At 55.4% G+C, this 15,935-nt stretch overlaps 3 protein-coding genes across 5 annotated transcripts; 1 reads left to right on the top strand and 2 right to left on the bottom strand.

Moving 5' to 3' along the window:
- Positions 1-1,221: 1,221 nt before the first annotated feature.
- LOC119128316 (mitogen-activated protein kinase kinase kinase 11) lies at positions 1,222-9,935 on the bottom strand. Its single transcript, XM_037260562.1, has 11 exons — positions 7,851-9,935; positions 4,855-5,035; positions 4,323-4,471; positions 4,085-4,260; positions 3,764-4,016; positions 3,570-3,686; positions 3,239-3,413; positions 3,049-3,167; positions 2,411-2,812; positions 1,674-2,327; positions 1,222-1,638 (listed from the first exon to the last, which is right to left on the bottom strand). Exons 1-10 carry the CDS (start codon positions 8,632-8,634, stop codon positions 1,681-1,683), a joined length of 3,003 nt encoding a protein of 1,000 aa, XP_037116457.1. The 5' UTR covers positions 8,635-9,935; the 3' UTR covers positions 1,222-1,638; positions 1,674-1,680.
- Positions 9,936-10,730: 795 nt separating this feature from the next.
- drap1 (DR1-associated protein 1 (negative cofactor 2 alpha)) lies at positions 10,731-13,982 on the bottom strand. The gene is made up of 7 exons (XM_037260602.1): positions 13,446-13,982; positions 13,070-13,142; positions 12,499-12,592; positions 12,290-12,418; positions 12,118-12,208; positions 11,940-12,028; positions 10,731-11,578 (listed from the first exon to the last, which is right to left on the bottom strand). The coding sequence occupies exons 1-7, from the start codon at positions 13,485-13,487 to the stop codon at positions 11,401-11,403; spliced, it is 696 nt and encodes a 231-aa protein (XP_037116497.1). The 5' UTR covers positions 13,488-13,982; the 3' UTR covers positions 10,731-11,400.
- Positions 13,983-14,276: 294 nt separating this feature from the next.
- c10h11orf68 (chromosome 10 C11orf68 homolog) lies at positions 14,277-15,902 on the top strand. 3 transcript variants are annotated; one of them, XM_037260601.1, is made up of 2 exons: positions 14,277-14,365; positions 14,892-15,902. In XM_037260601.1, exon 2 carries the CDS (start codon positions 14,899-14,901, stop codon positions 15,643-15,645), a length of 747 nt encoding a protein of 248 aa, XP_037116496.1. In that variant the 5' UTR covers positions 14,277-14,365; positions 14,892-14,898; the 3' UTR covers positions 15,646-15,902. The 3 variants fall into 3 exon arrangements, with proteins under 3 accessions (XP_037116496.1, XP_037116494.1, XP_037116495.1); XM_037260599.1 differs by having other exon boundaries at positions 14,293-14,364; positions 14,849-15,902; XM_037260600.1 differs by having other exon boundaries at positions 14,309-14,367; positions 14,852-15,902.
- The last annotated feature ends 33 nt before the right edge of the window (positions 15,903-15,935 follow it).

The raw sequence follows: 15,935 nt of genomic DNA, 5'->3' as shown, positions 1-15,935 counted from the left end.
AGTGTTCAAAAGTTACATTTATTTGGTTGTCTTTTTTTTCCACAGGTTAAAATCCATCCCATCTCAATTGTCAAGAAATAAAAAGAACACGTTTGTTCACACAGTGGGTCGAGAAAGAGCCCTCCTGACACAAAACAATATGATGCCCGGCGCGGGCCACATTCCTCAAGTTCTCTGAGGCCGAAATGCAAAGATGGAGGGGCAGAAGAAAAAAAAAGGACAATAAAAACAATCATTTACGTGATCCTGCGAACAACACACAACCAAAGGCTAAACAAGAGATACGGACAATCCGATCCAATTTGATTTTTTTTTTTTTTTTGACAGAAGCTGTCACAAAGCGTTTCACATAGCCCGACGGCACAGGCGCAGAGACGCTGAAAACGCTCCGTCGAGGTACACAGTAGCAGAACAGTAAGAGTCGCAAAACAAAAGGCAAAGAAAAATCATCCTATTCATGATTGGAGCGATTGTCATGGGGAAGATGCGGAGCACCCGTAAAAACGTGTTCAAATAGTCCAGTGGAACTTTGTTTTCATGCTCCTGATGTCCCAACATTTTCATCCAGTGTGTGTGACCGACCGCCGAAGCCATTTGGAAATAAGCCCCCCCCCCTACGCAGACACGCAAATGTGTCCGTCCGCGCTAAAGTCCATCGTTTGGGCGGGGCGGGCTGCCGGATATTCACAAAAGCGTCGGTCGCTCGGGACCGGCCGCTCACGTGACCCACAGGCCAGCCGGGAATTTGGACTCGCGCTTGACACGGAAGCGGGTCGGAATGGCGGCAAATAATGCCCCGTATTGTCACAGTGGCACTCTTTGGCGTTTGGAATCGCCGCCGTTGCCCTGGAATGCGAGCAAGACGTACGTTATCTCCTTTGGAACGCGCGGCTCGCGGGGGTGCGCAAATCAGGCGGTCCCTGCCTGCAACCAGAATGTGGCAAAAGCAGCCACTCCGCACACAAAGCGGGAATCGCAAAATGTTCAAGAGTCCCTCATCTGCGGCCGGCCCGCCGGGACGTCGCCTTCTTTGCCAGAGGCATCCCCCCCGCCGGCCGTGCCAAGGAAGGCGTCCACGGGAATGACAAGGAAGCCTTAGGCACGGCACATTTTCAAATAAAACTCACTCGCTCACTTTGGTTCTGAGCCTGATAGGAGAAGTCAAATGTTCCGGACCAGAATACTCGGCACTCGGATCAAGATTGTCCTTGTGGGATACCAGTCAAGCAGCTAAGTGGACCCGTTTTCAATCCATGTGGATGGGGAGGGAGGAGGCATTTCACCACTCACCAGTGGCTGAAAATGATATTTGCCGGCCGGGTCTCGGGTCAAGACCCTTGGCAGTTCAGCTTCAGCCGGGACCAATCGGGACAAATGTCATTTTCAGTCAAGTGGCCTGTTTAAGATTTCATATTCCGCAAACAAAACATGACTCAGAACCGTCTAATTGGGCTGCAAAGAACAGGGTTTAATTCTTCTAAGCGGGCCTCCGAATGCTTTTGGTCCAGAGCGCCAGATAAAGTTGAGAGGCCCTCCTGAAGTTCAAAGGGGTCAAAAACAAAAAAGGAAATCTCGCAATACGCTAACATCAAAACGAGACCTGGACTTTCAGGGGGGCGTGACTCTCGGACAAACCGGGCAAAAAGGTCCTCGGAAGGCCAGAGCGGGTTTTTGTGGACTTCAGAAGCGGTCGTCTCGGAGTTGCGTCGGCGACTTGAAGGGTTTTAGCCCCAGAGTCCTTCGGGGGCGGACTCTCTCTTTGGTTGCGTCTGGGGTCTTCCCCCCGCACGTCGCCCAGCCCAAGTCGATGAGCGACGAGTCGGGCGGGTCGAGCGGCGCCGCGCGGAACGACGGCAGCGTGGGCGAGCCGCTGGCGGAGCACGGCGCCGAACGCGAGGTGGGGAAAGGCGGCGGCGGCGAGAAGGGGTCAAAGGGCGACGCTTTGTCCCAGGCGCCCGGCGGGAAGGGGTCAAAGGGCGACGCTTTGTCCCAGGCTCCCGGCGGGTCGGCCCTGAGAGCGAAGGGATCGCAGGCGGGCGAAGGGAAGGGGTCGCAGTTGCCGAAGGGGTTAGTCGGGGAGGGGCGGAACCCCGCCGGGACGCCGTCCGGGCGGCTCCAGTTACGGCCGGCGCCCGCCGAGACGAAGCTCCACGCGTCGATGCGGGGCCGGATGGGGGAGGGGCGAGGGCGGGGGATGACACTGACCTCCAGGCGGCAGCAGGATTTGGGGCTCCAAAGGGCAGCGTCCAGGCCCAGTGAGCCGGCCGCAGCGGCGGCCGGCTGTTCTTCGGCGTCCGGCGTGTCTCGGCACAGGGGCAAGTCCAGAACTGCAAAGAACGCAAACGAGTCGCTTTCAAGCGGCCATAAATGTGCCGGCACATTTGAATTTTGGTTTTTTTCTTTTACGCACCGAGCTGGGAGCTTCGCAGGCCCGGACTGGACCTCCTCCTCCTCCTGTCGCCCGCACGGTCCGAAGCGATGTCGAGGAAGCCGGGCTCGGGTTCTCCCGGGGGCTCGGGTTCCCCCGGGGGCTCGGCTGGATCCAAAAGCGGCCGGGAAACGGGCTCGGCGGCGAAAGTGATGAGGTCGTCCACGAAGCGGGGCGGCTTGGCGGTGCACTCCTCCAGGGATGGGGGCTGAGTTCGAGGAGGCACTTTCGGGGAGACGTCCAGGCATCGACCTAAGCCCACAGAAGCCAGGAGAGCGCCGCTGGCCAGCAGAGCGCGGCGGCCGCTCTTGAGAGAAGAGCCTCCTTCTTCGCCGCCCGAATCGCCTTGCTGAAGCCGCCAGGTGTCGGGCTTCAGCCAGGAGCCTGCCAAAAACGTTAGTCTTTTCATTTGGTCTTCTGTGATAGCTTTGGATATTTCAAACGTGTCTCTTTGGTTTTAGATGTGAGCTGGCTGTACTTGGTGCTGCATGCGCACAAAAAAGGAAAAAGAACGGATCTGCCGTTGTTGTTGTCTGAGCAAATCATTTCCAAATAAGTGAAATGATCACGGTTGAAGAACCTTTACAAAATCAAATCAAAGGCAAGCGAGGCTCGGTTACCGTCGTGAGGCGGGCTCGGTGCCGCCGCCGCCGCCGAGGCTGTGTACTCCTCAAAGTCGTCTGCGTCTTCGCCATTGTGGTCGCGCTGGGACACCAGCAGCTTGGCTCTCATGGACAAACTGTGAGAGCAAACGGCAAGGCCTGAGCAAAAGCCGCTGCTGCTGTCGCCGCGGTAACTCGGGCGACGTACCTGCTCTCCTGAGGGCTCAGGCGCAGGACTTTGGGGCTCTTGGGACTTTTGGGGCTCTGGGACTTGAGCTCTCCGTTGGCCTGCTTAGGGGCCAACGGGACCTCCGGGGGCCACGCCGGGCTCAGACCAAATGCCCTGCCTCCGCTGCTGCCGCCACCGCTATCGCCGGGACTGACTGCGGGCAGACGTGAGCGTCACAACAAATGCGACTCAACGGCGCCCTCAGGAAGCGCAAGAGTGACTGGTGAGGGTCATTGCTGGCGTGAGGGCGACGGGAAGTGGAGGGGGGGTTAGGGTTAGGGGGGGGGGGACACAAGTCCAATCCACTCACGCTGGATGGCGCGGAAACGCGGGCCGAAGGAGGGCGAGGAGGCCGAGCCCAAATCGGGCGAGTTGCGTCTCTTCTCCAGGCCGGGGGATGCCTGCACCGTGATCTTGTGGATGAAATCTGAAAAGACGGGTCGGCCGGCCGGCCGGCCGTGAGTCCACTTGCGCACAATGGTGGAGATGCAAGAAGCTAGCTACCTTGGGGCATGCTGATCTTTTCGCCGTTCTTGCTCTTGAGCTTGTGCTTCTTGAAGGTGCCCTTGCGCTTCTTGACGTTGGGCTTCTCCTGGTTCTGGTTCTGGTTGAGGTGCAGGATGAGGAGGCTGAGCTCGCGCTCAAACACGTCCTGTTCCCACTGGGCCAGCTGCTGCTCGCGCTGGCGCAGGAACTCCTCGTGGGACTTCTGCTCCAGCGCCGCCCGCTTCAGCTCCTCCTCGCGACAGCGCAGCTCCTGAAAAACGGGGGTGAGAAAAACAGTCAGGAACCAAGTGGTCCATTTGCACGCCAAGTCCGGCCAACCTTTTCCTTGGCGCGCAGCTCGTCAAACATGTCCTGGATCTCCAGCTTCCAGTCCTCTTGCAGAGAGTGGAAGGAGTCCTGCGGCATCTCCTCCTTCACCTGCTGCTCCAGCGCCGTCAGCTGAGCCAGGATGGAGCCAAAGTTGGGCCTGCGGTGGGGGTCCTGGTCCCAGCATTCTGCGGGACAAAAATCCAATCCGCTGGAGCTGGGGAGGGGGCGCCAACGCGACGTTGCGTACCTGCCATGAGCTGAGCGAAGGGTTGGGGGCAGGTGGAAGGGATGGGCAGCGTCAGCTTGTTGACGGCCACGCCGTACGCCACCGCCAGCCCGTCGATGCCTTTGTAGGGCGCCTCTCCCGTCAGCAGCTCCCACAGCAGGACGCCGTAACTGCGCAAGCAAGCACACGCGCAACGGCAGGCGCAGCTCACTCCTCTGCGCTGCGGCCGGCCAGCGCTCGTCCGGGACAACCAACTCATCATTGTGCATTTGCGGAAGAGGAGAAATGCCGCGTGTTCCATTGCGGAAGAGGAGATAAGTGGACATTGAGCCGCGTTCAATTGCTAACGTTGCTACTTTGGGTTTTCATGGCAACTGGATCCAATTGCAGCCATCAAAACTTGGATCTCACACACCGTCAATTAGCTTTTGTCCCAGCACGCAGGAGGTGGAACTCAACTCCAGGCCCAAACCCCCCCCCCCCTTCTCATTTTGCGCTTCAACAACAACTTGCGAGGCGGCGCAAGCGGTCGGAGGCTGCAGAAAAATCCCACCTCCAGACGTCGCTGCCCTTGGAGAAGGTGGAGGACTTGATGACCTCGGGGGCCATCCAGGCGTAGGTGCCCGCCGTGCTCATCTTGGTGGTCTTGTGCCACTCCCTGGCAAGGCCAAAGTCGGTGATCTTGAGCGTCAGCGCCTCCATGCGTTCGTTCTCGATGGGCTGAGCCAGAAGGACTGCGGAGAAAGCAGATGTCAGCAACGAACGTGCGCACGAGGACGCTCGGGCTAGGACTGCGAAGATCAGCAAATAGCTCGTCAAGACCAATCAATCGCGCACTGGATGGACAGGCTGAACCCTTTCGGCCCATTCAAAATGGACATTGCGAGCGTGACAAGAGTATGGATGGACGCTTCATCAAAAATGAAAAGTGAGGAAGCCACACAAGGCTTTGCGCTTGACCGAGGCGGATTTCCGCAGGCCCTGGTGATGACATTCTCTCAATTTCATAAGAGTGTGATTATGAAGAAGGGAAGTGTGGCGTCATCGCCGCCGCAATGGAGGAAGTGTAGCGCAAAGCCGGCAGGGCGCCGCCCCAATCCGTATGGCGTCTTCTCTCCGCCTCAAAACGTTTCGCTCGTCCACGTTGCGTCGTTAGTTGTCGCCGAGACTGAGAGGAGCACTTTCCCAGCTTGAGGCCATCACGGCACGGCACGGCACGGCACGGCACCTGAGTCAGTCCCACACGTTTGCCCAAACAAAAGGCAGTTATGTAAAATGGCAAAATGAATTCTAAAAAATGTCTGTGGCAATCATCATGCAAGAAGACAAGTTCAAGCGGACCAGCCAGGACAGTCAGCGGAGACAAAACGCAACCCAAAGAGGCATCGCAAGCCACCCCAAAAAGAATAAACAAATAAAGAGAGTAAGGCTTTGAAGCCCGCCACATTTTGGAACGTCTCTTCTCAGACAAAAGGTGCTCTGTCCCAATAATTTTGAAGGACACCTCCCACCCCCCACCCTCTTTTTTTTTTTTTTTGCTGAAACTCATTTACACTACATTGATGTTCCAAGGATCTGGAAAGGCAGGAACTGGGTCAAATGGTTTTTGCACAACGTCACCCCGGACCGCACGGAGTACTCGGCACCTGACATCATGGCTAAACGCAATGACGTGCATTTAACCCCCCCCCCCCCCGTAGGCGAGTGGCGCATTCCGGCAGGGCGGGGGCGGGGCTCTCCCTGGGAAGAACGGCAGCTTTGTCCACGGGCTGACAGACGCTCGCTCGCTCGCTCAGACGGACGGACAGCCCGGCAACCTTTGCCCGAGCCCGCCGGCGCCAAAGTCTATAAACGTTGCCGTGATTCCCAAGCGCCGCACCAATCACCCAATTTCATTTCATTCCATTTGGATGGATGGAGCGTTTCAAGCGATGGCACGAGTACCCGATAGCGTGAAATAAGACATCGGTGAGTGTCATTCCTTGCCGCTGGCACTACAATATATTGAAGGATATGGTGAGGAAGGCTCCTATTAATGATTCGGGCCGGGGCGAGGTTGCCTTCCAAATGCTTGGTTACTTATTAACAAGCCCGGGAGCCCAAACATAAGCTTTGCTGGAGGCTCCCCCTCGCTGGGCAAATGCAAGACTGCAAACAGCGGAAAGTCCCTCCTTTGCCACATCTGAAGAAGCAGAAGGCCGCTGGCACGCTGGCACCAGCTCCTCCTCAGTTGCTCACATCATCGCCCAAAAAAAAGGAAGCGCCACGGAAGCAAGCAAGGAAGGAAGATCAGTAGGAGGAAGTCAAAGGTGAGATGGCCGCCGAGGCCCGCAAACAAAAGGCTCCTATTTTTTTCCACCTCATGAGCAATTAGCAATATAAAAGTCACGCTAGGTCACAGACGTCAAATTACAAATGAATATTTTGCTACACATCATGTGTGTCAGAGAAACACTTTTTTTTAACAATCCAAAATTACGAGGGAAAGAGTGACGCTCGGTCACAGCTCTGGAAGTCGGCACGCTTCAACGTTAACACACGCACGCATGCGCATGCACATGCACATGCGGGGGATGTTTGCAACTGCTGAATGAAAACATGCGGGCGGAGGCAAGGCTCATGCCTGTCCAATCGTGGAACAAGTCGAAAAGAACACCCCCCCCTCAGCCCAAAACAAGGCGCGTTGATGGCCAGCATCCAACTGACAAAAAAAGGGGTCAGTGAGTGCTTAGCGTGGCTTTTTTTTTTTTTTAGCAATGAGCTATTTGGGGCTTCAAAGAAGGTTTCGCAACGCGGTATCCGACTCGACTTCTCGTCTTGTGCTCAGAAACGCGCGGAGTCGGCACAGGCAGGCGCGCCTCCACCACCTTTTCAAAAAAGCCAAGCCAGGGGTGGCCACGGCACAGCACGGCACAGCACGGCACGGCACGGCGCGGCACAGCAGCCGTCGTTTGTCTCACCTCCTGGAGGAGGACGTACTTTTGGTCCATTTTCCGAGTCTCCTTTTTCAGGCAAATAACATGTCATTTGGAAAGCGGTGGGCGGTGGAAAGAAACCTGCAATTTAAGCAAAGTCCAGCTTAAAATAAGATGGGATCCTTCGCTCGGGGAAGACACGAGATGCCCGAGCACGACCCGGATGGGACTTTGGATGGCGAGAAGCCACGTGACTGTCAAGCTCCGGTCCCAAAGGCCGCAAAGAGACAAAAGACGGCCGGATGGGAACGACCGGACGCTTTTTTCTGGCTGTTTGGGCACGCTCGCCGCTGTCTATTCTCTTGGCTTTGGTTCGATAGCGCTTCTTGCGCGACGACCTGCTCCAGGATGTGGCCCGACAGACGTGTCGTGGCAGGCCCGCAACCACAGGACAAAAAATAGGAAATCTAAAGCATGGAGGTGATAGGATCTGGCAGGCACCCAGCACAGAGAGGGATTGTGTTGGCCTACGGGCTTGGCCTACGGGCCGGCTTACGGGCCTGGCCTACGGGCCTGGCCTACGGGCCGGCCTACGGGCCGGCCTACGGGCCGGCCTACGGGCTGGCCTACTTACTGTTGTTGGACTTGAGGTCCCGGTGGATGACGGGGACGATGGCCTGGCTGTGGAGGTAGAGCATCCCGCGGGCGATCTGCACGGCCCAGTCCACCAGGACGTGAGGCGGGATGCGGCGGCCGGCCAGAGCCCGGCTCAGGGGCCCGCCCGAGGCGTACTCCATAATGAGGCAGAGGTTGGGCTCCTGCAGACAAACGCCTTTGAGGGCGATGATGTTGGGGTGGGTGAGCATGGCGAAGAGTCGGGCCTCCTGCCGGACGTTCTGCGCCGTCACGCTAATGTCCTCGTCGGGGTCCTGGCGCGCCGCCTTCACCGCCACCAGCGCGCCCCGCCACGTGCCGCGGTACACCTTGCCAAAGCCGCCCACCCCGATCACCTCCTGGAGGCTGAGTTCGCGGAAATTCACCACGGCGGGTTCCGAGGCGCCCGCCGCCACGGCGGGGCCCAGCTCACCCGCCGCCGCCGCCGCCGCCACGGCGGTGGCGCCGCCGCCCGGGAGCTTCCCGTATGCCCCGGGCTTGAAGGAGCCATAGTTGGAGGGGAAGATGCCCACCTTGTTGTTGACCTTGCCCGCCCACCAACCCTCATCGCCGGAGATCTCAGCGTCCAAGGAGAGGACCTCCACCAGGTCGCCCTTCCGTAGGGTGAGCTCGTCTTTGCAGGCCGCCTCGTAGTCAAACAAGGCCGTCCACACGGGGTTGCTGAAGTTGCCTTTCTGCGATTGCTCAGAGTTCTTCCAGGCGGACAGCGGGCCTCGGCTGAATATGTTCTTCAGCGGCTCCATGGAGCCTCCGACGCTCGCTTTGACCCGACGGCACCCCGGCCGAGGCTTTGAAAATCACGTCCAAAGGCGTAGCGGACGGCGCCTCGCTCCTCTCTTGCCCTTCCGTCCCGCTGGGTCATCGGGGATGAGTGGAACGTTCGCAAGGAAGGAACGGCGGCGGGGCTGATTCCACTGGAGGGGGAAAAAAGGCGGGTGGCATCTTCGGTCGGGGTGACCGGCAGGTCGGAGCGGTGGGAATTCGGGTCCTTGCCAACTTTGCTCTGGAGTCATGCGCCGTGCGCTTTGTCAACAGGTGGTTCGAGCTCAATCAAACGTCACGAGAGCATCGCGGAGGGCACCGAGCGACTCGCCGCCGCCATCCAAACCTCGCAGAGACGAAAAGCGCCTGTCCAGCTTTTCTTCTTGACTTGCGGGTCAAATGGATTGGAGTTTAACGCCGTGCCGTGACACGCACAAAACAATTTCACCAGGCCAAAATAGTCCAGGTGCTGACTAAGGGTCAGCGAGGGAGGCTTCCTGACCGGACTCTGTTGTCCAGACTTTTTAGCCATTCGCTAGAGTCCAAAAGCGCCATTGGCGGCGAAAGACAAGAAGCTGGCAAAGTTCCTTTAAGGCTTTCGGGCTGGATTTGAACAACTGCCTTTGCAGCCAAGTCAAACGCTGCGACTGAAGAAGCATTCCAACGACGAGAAGCTGACAAAGGCTCATCCGGGCTTCCCCACCGGACCCTCAGCTCTGTTTTTAAGTATTTTTAGCCATTAAGTAGAGTGGGCCAGCACAAGCAGGAAGCGCAGAGGAGTGCGGAGAAGAATAGCAGGAAAGGGAGCATTGAGTCGAGCCGGCCCGGCCCAGTGGTTCGGGACTGACTGACCACCACTGCGCATTCCGTAAACTCCAAGCAAAACGCTCAAAACTTCAAGAGAGATCCCACAAGAGACACACGGGCAAGCCAACTCTTTCCGAGCAACGTCCCGCCGGCCGGCCCTTAGCTATCCAAAGTAGTGGTCGTGGTTCTCGTTCTCCTCGCCGTCGTCGTCGTCGTCGCGGCGTTGGTTCCCGAGCAGTTTCGAGCGGCGGCGAGTCCGCTCCCTTGCGTCACTCCGACGGACACGAAGGGACTTTCCCGTGTCGAAAAGAGCGATATTCCCAGCGAGCGCGGGCTATTAGATTCCGTTTCCTCGTCCTCGGACCTCGAAACAACTTCTACGTCCGTGCTGGAGACAGAGGGGTTGGGTGCGTGGGGGAGTCACAACTTTTCCTCGCCTCTTCCCGACCGGAAGTCAGGTGACAAGACGTACGTCAAGTTGAGCTCGCTTAAAAAGAAAGCCGCGCTTCCGTCGCCGCCTCACAAAATAAAACATAGCAACGCAAAGAAAGCGCTCAAACGGAAGTCCGCCTGGAAGTTACTTCCTGCGGCTGCTGAACCACAAAATGAAAGCGCAACATCCAAACATTTTGGAAGACAAAAACGTCACCAAAAGGATTCGGCAAGGTGTAAAAACAACTATCAAGTTGTTGTTTTGATGGAATTTCACCACATTGCTCCTAAAATGGCAAATAATGTCGCTTTTTTTGTTTGTTTAATCCGTCTATCCCATTCCGGTGACACAAGCAGTGACGGAAATTGACATTAACGTTTGCATCCCCCGAGTGTTCAGTATACAGGCGTCCCTTGTTATCAATTATTTCACCTTTATTTGGCCAGTTTTGATTAGCAATTTCTTGCTTGCAACAGGGAGCAACAAAAAGCAGCTTCCCCTGTAAAGACAAATGTTCCTTTTGGCCCCGCCGGCTGCCACTGCGCGTTTCCTCACAGAGGCCCCTTGCCGGGTCGGTCGGTCGGTTCCCTTGCTCTCTTGGCCCTCCCCTGCTTCCTTTCTCCGTCACGTCCATCGAAACAGCAAATCAAAGTGCGTCCGCCGCGGTAGCAAAATAACAAGACACCGTCAAGGCACTTCAAAATGGACGAGTGCAGAGATAGATAGATAGATAGATAGACAGACAAATACATGAATAAATCAAGTGCAGTTCAGTTCAATACGTGAAATCGGTACCTCACTGACATGCACGGGGAAAAGAAATAACGTGGCACGAAATGGAAACGACTTTTCTTTTATTTAATCCGTACAAAATAAAAAGAATGTTAAAAAGTTTACAATGCAACTTCCTTCTACCTATTAGGAAACATTTGATATGGACATCGAGGGGAACCCGTCTACTTCAAATTAAATCATTAAAAGTATCTTGGGAGGGGCATACGCAGCATAACAGGAAAAGAAGTCAACAAGTTGAATGTGGCCTCAACAGAAATTTGTTATCATAACGGATTTAAAAACAAAGCCAGGGGTGATCAAATAATAATAATTAAAAAAAAAACAAGGAGCTGTCTGTGGTCTTGGGACTTTCTTTTAGGGTGGGGGGTAAAAACATGAATTAAAAGAACTCAAGACAAGTGAGAGAAAAGCCACAAAGCAACACACAAAGCACACCTATCCTGTCTGTAGGCATTCAAAGAAAAAAAAAAAAAAGAAATCAAAATCCTCATCAAAACAGAACTCCTTAAAACGATCTTGGTTGGATTCTCATCTCCAATGAAATAAAAGCCCAAGTTTAAAAGAGAACACAAAATTAAAACGCAATGTACAACCAGATTTCTTTTCTTTCTCCGATGAAGAGTCTCTTGCTCCGAGTGACCGCTGTGAGAGCAACTTAAACGACAAAAAGTCAGTGTGTGTGTGTGTGTGCGTGCGTGCGTATTTAGGCGAGCTAAGAGTCATAGTCTTCGTCGTCGTCATCGTCCTGGCTTTGTTGTAGCGCGGGAGCTGGCGGTGGTGGCGCGGTGCTCATCATGGAGTGGTGCGGGGCGAAGGCCACGGGGGGCTGCACCGGGGCTGCGCCGTCCCCCGGGACCGCATTTGCCCCCTGCGGGTGCTTCGGCGCGGCGCTACGGGGGACACACATTCAGAGGCACAAAGCAGAAGCACAAATACGCCGCCGTAAGCAGTGATGCGAGCACCCTCTAGTGGTAAGTGAAAGAATCTCAAGCTAAGTACAGTTCAGTTGTATTTACCTTTTATATGCAACATATTTGCATTTCATCCTGAAAAGAACTTTATTTTGGGTTTTTTTGATGCTACAAATGTTTGAACCTTGAATGCTGCATTTCCAGTCCTGGTTTTCTTTCATTGTCTGAATCCTGAATGTTCAAACTGCATTAAAAGGCAGAGCGGGCCCGGCCCGGCCTGGCCCGAGCGACGTGAGCTCTGTCGGGTTAGCTCCTCCCAATGATGTTTTTGGGGCCGTACCTGTGGAACCTGGTTGCAGCCTGCAGATTTGTGCTTGACTGGGAGCCGTCCTCTCCGTCCCCGTCCGTCTCGCTGTCCTCAGAGTCCTCCTTAAGCCCGAAGGGCCGAGCGAGGACACAAAGGGGTTAGACACGATAACGGAAGCGAGACGGCTCACTCGGCGCCAATGGCTTCCCACCTCGAGCTCCGACTCGGTTCCGGACAACTTCTTGTCCTTGGCCTTTGAGCCGGCGCCTCCGTTTTTGTGAGCCGAGCCCAGCTTTCGCCCCCTGGGTTGAGACGAGCGGCGGCGTGAGCGCCAAGAACAAACCTGCCGCACAAACACGAGCTCGGGTGGAGCGCGTCCATACCTGCGCGGCGGCACCTTGTCCCCCGCCGGCTCGCCGTGGTTCTCGTCGCCCTCGCCCTGCATGTCGGGCACGGTCGCCACCAGGTCTTTGAGGAAATCAAACTGCTGCTCCAGCTCGATGCATTGCTTTCTATCCACGCACACGTAGACGCAGTCCAGCAACACGCAAAGAGGCGAGAACACGCAAACGCCACAGCGGGTCAAACTTACAAGTGTGACGTCGTCATGGTCTTGGCGTTCTTGGACTGGGTGACGTGGCAGGCTTTAGTGAGCAACGACTCCAAGAAAAGCTCCAGGGCTCTCGCTGATGTCGCTCGCGGTAAAGGAACCTAGCCTGGTAACGCGGACTCAAACGATTCCGGTGCCGTCGGCTGCTCTGTGTGTTTACGCTCCTTTCAAGCGGCGAGTCATGCTGAAAGAAACGCACCGTCGGTCGACCGGTCGGTCGTCCCCCCCCTCGCGCCATTTTGAATGTTATGAGGATGGACGTCCTCCGACGGCGGGCGGGCGAGCCACGTCGGTCGCCGAGACTACACGGCGGGGAACGACCAGATTTGATCGTCTGGAAGCGGGTCGAGGACGAGTCGTCCAGACCCCTGTCCTCCAACGTGGCTTTGAAGAGGACGACACGGAATTTTCTCTCGTGGGATTCCCCAGGGCCAGAGCTAAGCCATTGGGCACCACCGTACTTGCATGAAATCTGCTTGTTTGTGTCCAACACTTTTGGAAATTCTGCTTTCATTCCCCAACTTTGAAAATGCAATCTAGACAAAAAGGATACAAATAATAACAGGCACTGCAGCAGCCACTTTGCCTATTTCTTCATCCGTCTGCATAATTTTCTTAATTCTTGCCTGAAAAAGAGGGGAAAACGAAGTGTTTGCTCTGACGGGAGACGTGAATGAAGGCTCCCAAAAAGGCAGCTCGCCATGCTAAAAACAACGCGAACTAGTGGCGGACTTGCGCTAGCTTACGTCACACATTTGGAGTCCTAAGACTGCGTTTCAACGTCTTTTGACTTTCAAGTGTGCTAGTCGGGCTAAATGCAAGCCACGCCAAATGAAGTTTACAATGGCAAGTTAGCATTCTCAAAGAGTAGCTCGCGCGAGCCGGAGCGGCCGGCCGGGCGGTCGCCGGCGGCGGCGGCAAACACTTACCGGTGGAAATCTCGCGTTGTATTTCTTCTTTTTGCTCGGCATTGTGAAGTAAAGCAGGTGGTTGGCACGCCCGCCCGCCAGCCCGCACGCCCGAGCGCGCTTGGGCGAATCAAGTAGGACTCCTCCGGAGTAGCGAAAAGGTCCACCGCCGCGCAGACACCAAAATAGATGCGCGACGGACGGTCCCGGCCGGGGCTAAGATGTTAGCTTAGCACGTTAGCACGCCGTGACGGTGTCGTCACTCCGTCCGCTGCGAGTTGCGTCGTACGGTGCCCCCAGGGTCTAGACGCCCGATCATTTCCACCATCATTTATCGCGAAAATATCAAGCCAAAATGAGCGGGAGGCGGGCGAGGCGAAGATTTGCACTGCTTCGCTGCTAAAAGGCCCCGACACGTCATCACCATCGACAAATATTGAAGCGATTGTCTACGTTTATTTTCAAAACAGATTCTGCTCACACTTGTCTTCCGATTTGAAAACGATCATCTCGTTTCCGACAATTTTAGGAGCAATTTGACCCACTCGATTGCACACTTTCGTTGAATGTAACTGTCAACTCCAAGCAGACGTTTTGCACATTGACCAAGTCTACCCACATTTCTCGACAGAATACAGTTGTGCACAATTGTTGAGCGCTGTCCCTCAAAGTTTTCGCAAATAAAGTCCCGAACCAACATATATTTGAGGGTAAGAGCAATCACAACATGCAGGGAAGAGCACCACTTTCCACAGGACGTCAAACGAGCAACGTAACCATTTGTACAAATGCTCCAACGGCATTGACGGTGCCGCCGCCGCCTTCTTTGACAAAAACACAGACAGCGCCCCTTAGAGGCCGGAGGCTGCAGTTGGAAGCTAAACCGCTGTTTAATTCGGAAGACTCTTTGGCTCGGCTGCTCGCCGCGTCTGACAAAACAGGTAGCAGTTTACACTTTGCATTCATCAATGTCGGCTCTTCTTCGTTTCAATCTGACAACGGCCGCTGCTTTCACGGCAAACGCGGCCAGCTGCTGTGGCTAATGGAGCTAGCAAAATCGAAAGTGAGTCCACTCTCATTTGTGATCCCCAAATGAACGCTTATTTCCCGAGTTGGAAATGTTAGCAAAGCTCTGTTTGTTTGTTGCTGCAAGCTGGACTCTTTCTTTTGTGTGTTTGTTTTTCTGCTACTGTGTCCTGCAAGGTAATGCAAAGGTTGAAAAGGTACTCCCACTCTGTGCCTCAACCAAAGTACACATACATACATACATAGGCGTGTGGTACTGGTGGAAGGAGCTTCAACGCTTTGACTCAAAATGACACAACCATACAGTAATAAAGTACATTTTGAGAGAGTCATAAAGTACATTTTTAACTCAAGCCTATATGTTGTATACTTGAAACAACTTTTTGCTTTTTTTTTTCGGTTCAGACGAGAATTCTCCAACCCAGACGTGTGCTCAAACAGGACCGTTATGGAGGAGGAAGCGGCATCCCCGACAGGAGGCGACGCGGAGCGCCCGTTTGCCGCCGACACTTACGCCGCCGAGTCCTTGGCAGCGGACATGGACCCCTGGATCGTGTTCGACTCCAGAAAAAAACCCAGGTCGGAGTTTGACGACTGGCTGGAGAGCAACAGGCCTTCGCGAGTGAGCAGATACGGCGACGGGGAGCCGGGCGCCAGTCCCGTGGGCTGGATCGCCGTGCGGGGCCCCAACTACCGCTCTCATGGCGGGGAAGTGGAGGCCCTCCAGGAGAGCTGGGAGAAACTGGTGGCCAGCGGGCGAGCGGTCAACTTTGAGAACGTCAAGGAGCTGGCGCTGAACCACGGGGTCCTCTCGGGCAAGTGGCTCATGTACTTGGACGCCGGCTTCAAGGTGGATCACGCGTGGGAGTCCGTGGCCAGAGCCACGGCGGACGGCCAGATTTCCAGCGTCAAAGTCAGCCCGTACGACCCCGTCAAAGGAGGCAGGCACGTCATCTGCGTCTACAACGACGACTTCACCGACGAGAGCCAAGTGGTCCAGCTGGACGCTTGCATCCGAGCTTCGGGCGTCAAGTGTCCTCTGGCCTACAAGCCGGACGTCTACACGTACCTGGGAATCTACCGCAGCAACCGCTGGAGGCTCTGTCCCACCATCTACGAGAGTCAATTCAGCCTGGAGTGTGTGCCCAGGCGCTCGCGCATCATCAACAAAGTCACCAACCTGGACGTCACCTAAGTGTGACGAGAAAGCGCAACAACAAAAGAAGAATCCGGTCGCTCCCGAAATTTTGCAATGGGGAATCCGTCGGAGTGAGTTGAGGCGTTCCATTGGATCAAGGAGTGATATTTGCGGCAGGATCTCCTTCCTGCCTTGCCAACTCCACAAAGGAGCCGCTTGACTGTGTTCACAGCCTGCAGATTTCTGTGCATTTTCAAACCCAAAGCATTGGTTCACGCAGCTTTTGCCAGTTGCCAAATAAAGTTCTTGCGGAGTGAACTCAGGCTTGTGCTTTGACAAATTGACAA

Source organism: Syngnathus acus, chromosome 10 (genome assembly GCF_901709675.1).
Source record: "Syngnathus acus chromosome 10, fSynAcu1.2, whole genome shotgun sequence".
In the NCBI taxonomy this organism is placed as follows: Eukaryota; Metazoa; Chordata; class Actinopteri; order Syngnathiformes; family Syngnathidae; genus Syngnathus; species Syngnathus acus.
Note: the sequence above shows the minus strand (reverse complement) of the source record. Positions and strands in the feature narration are given on the sequence as shown.

What these genes read in the sequence shown, in the direction of transcription:
- c10h11orf68 (XM_037260601.1), top strand. Translation starts at nt 14,899, where the DNA reads ATGGAGGAGGAAGCGGCATCCCCGACAGGAGGCGACGCGGAGCGCCCG.
- drap1 (XM_037260602.1), bottom strand. Translation starts at nt 13,487, where the DNA reads ATGCCGAGCAAAAAGAAGAAATACAACGCGAGATTTCCACCG. An exon ending in TGCAGTGCCTGTTATTATTT is followed by an intron (nt 12,593 to 13,069) that starts GTATCCTTTTTG and finishes GAGCGACATCAG; the next exon opens with CGAGAGCCCTGGAGCTTTTC. An exon ending in GACAAGGTGCCGCCGCGCAG is followed by an intron (nt 12,209 to 12,289) that starts GTATGGACGCGC and finishes GTCTCAACCCAG; the next exon opens with GGGGCGAAAGCTGGGCTCGG.
- LOC119128316 (XM_037260562.1), bottom strand. Translation starts at nt 8,634, where the DNA reads ATGGAGCCGCTGAAGAACATATTCAGCCGAGGCCCGCTGTCCGCCTGG. An exon ending in AAGGGCAGCGACGTCTGGAG is followed by an intron (nt 4,472 to 4,854) that starts GTGGGATTTTTC and finishes TTGCTTGCGCAG; the next exon opens with TTACGGCGTCCTGCTGTGGG. An exon ending in CTTCGCTCAGCTCATGGCAG is followed by an intron (nt 4,261 to 4,322) that starts GTACGCAACGTC and finishes TTTGTCCCGCAG; the next exon opens with AATGCTGGGACCAGGACCCC.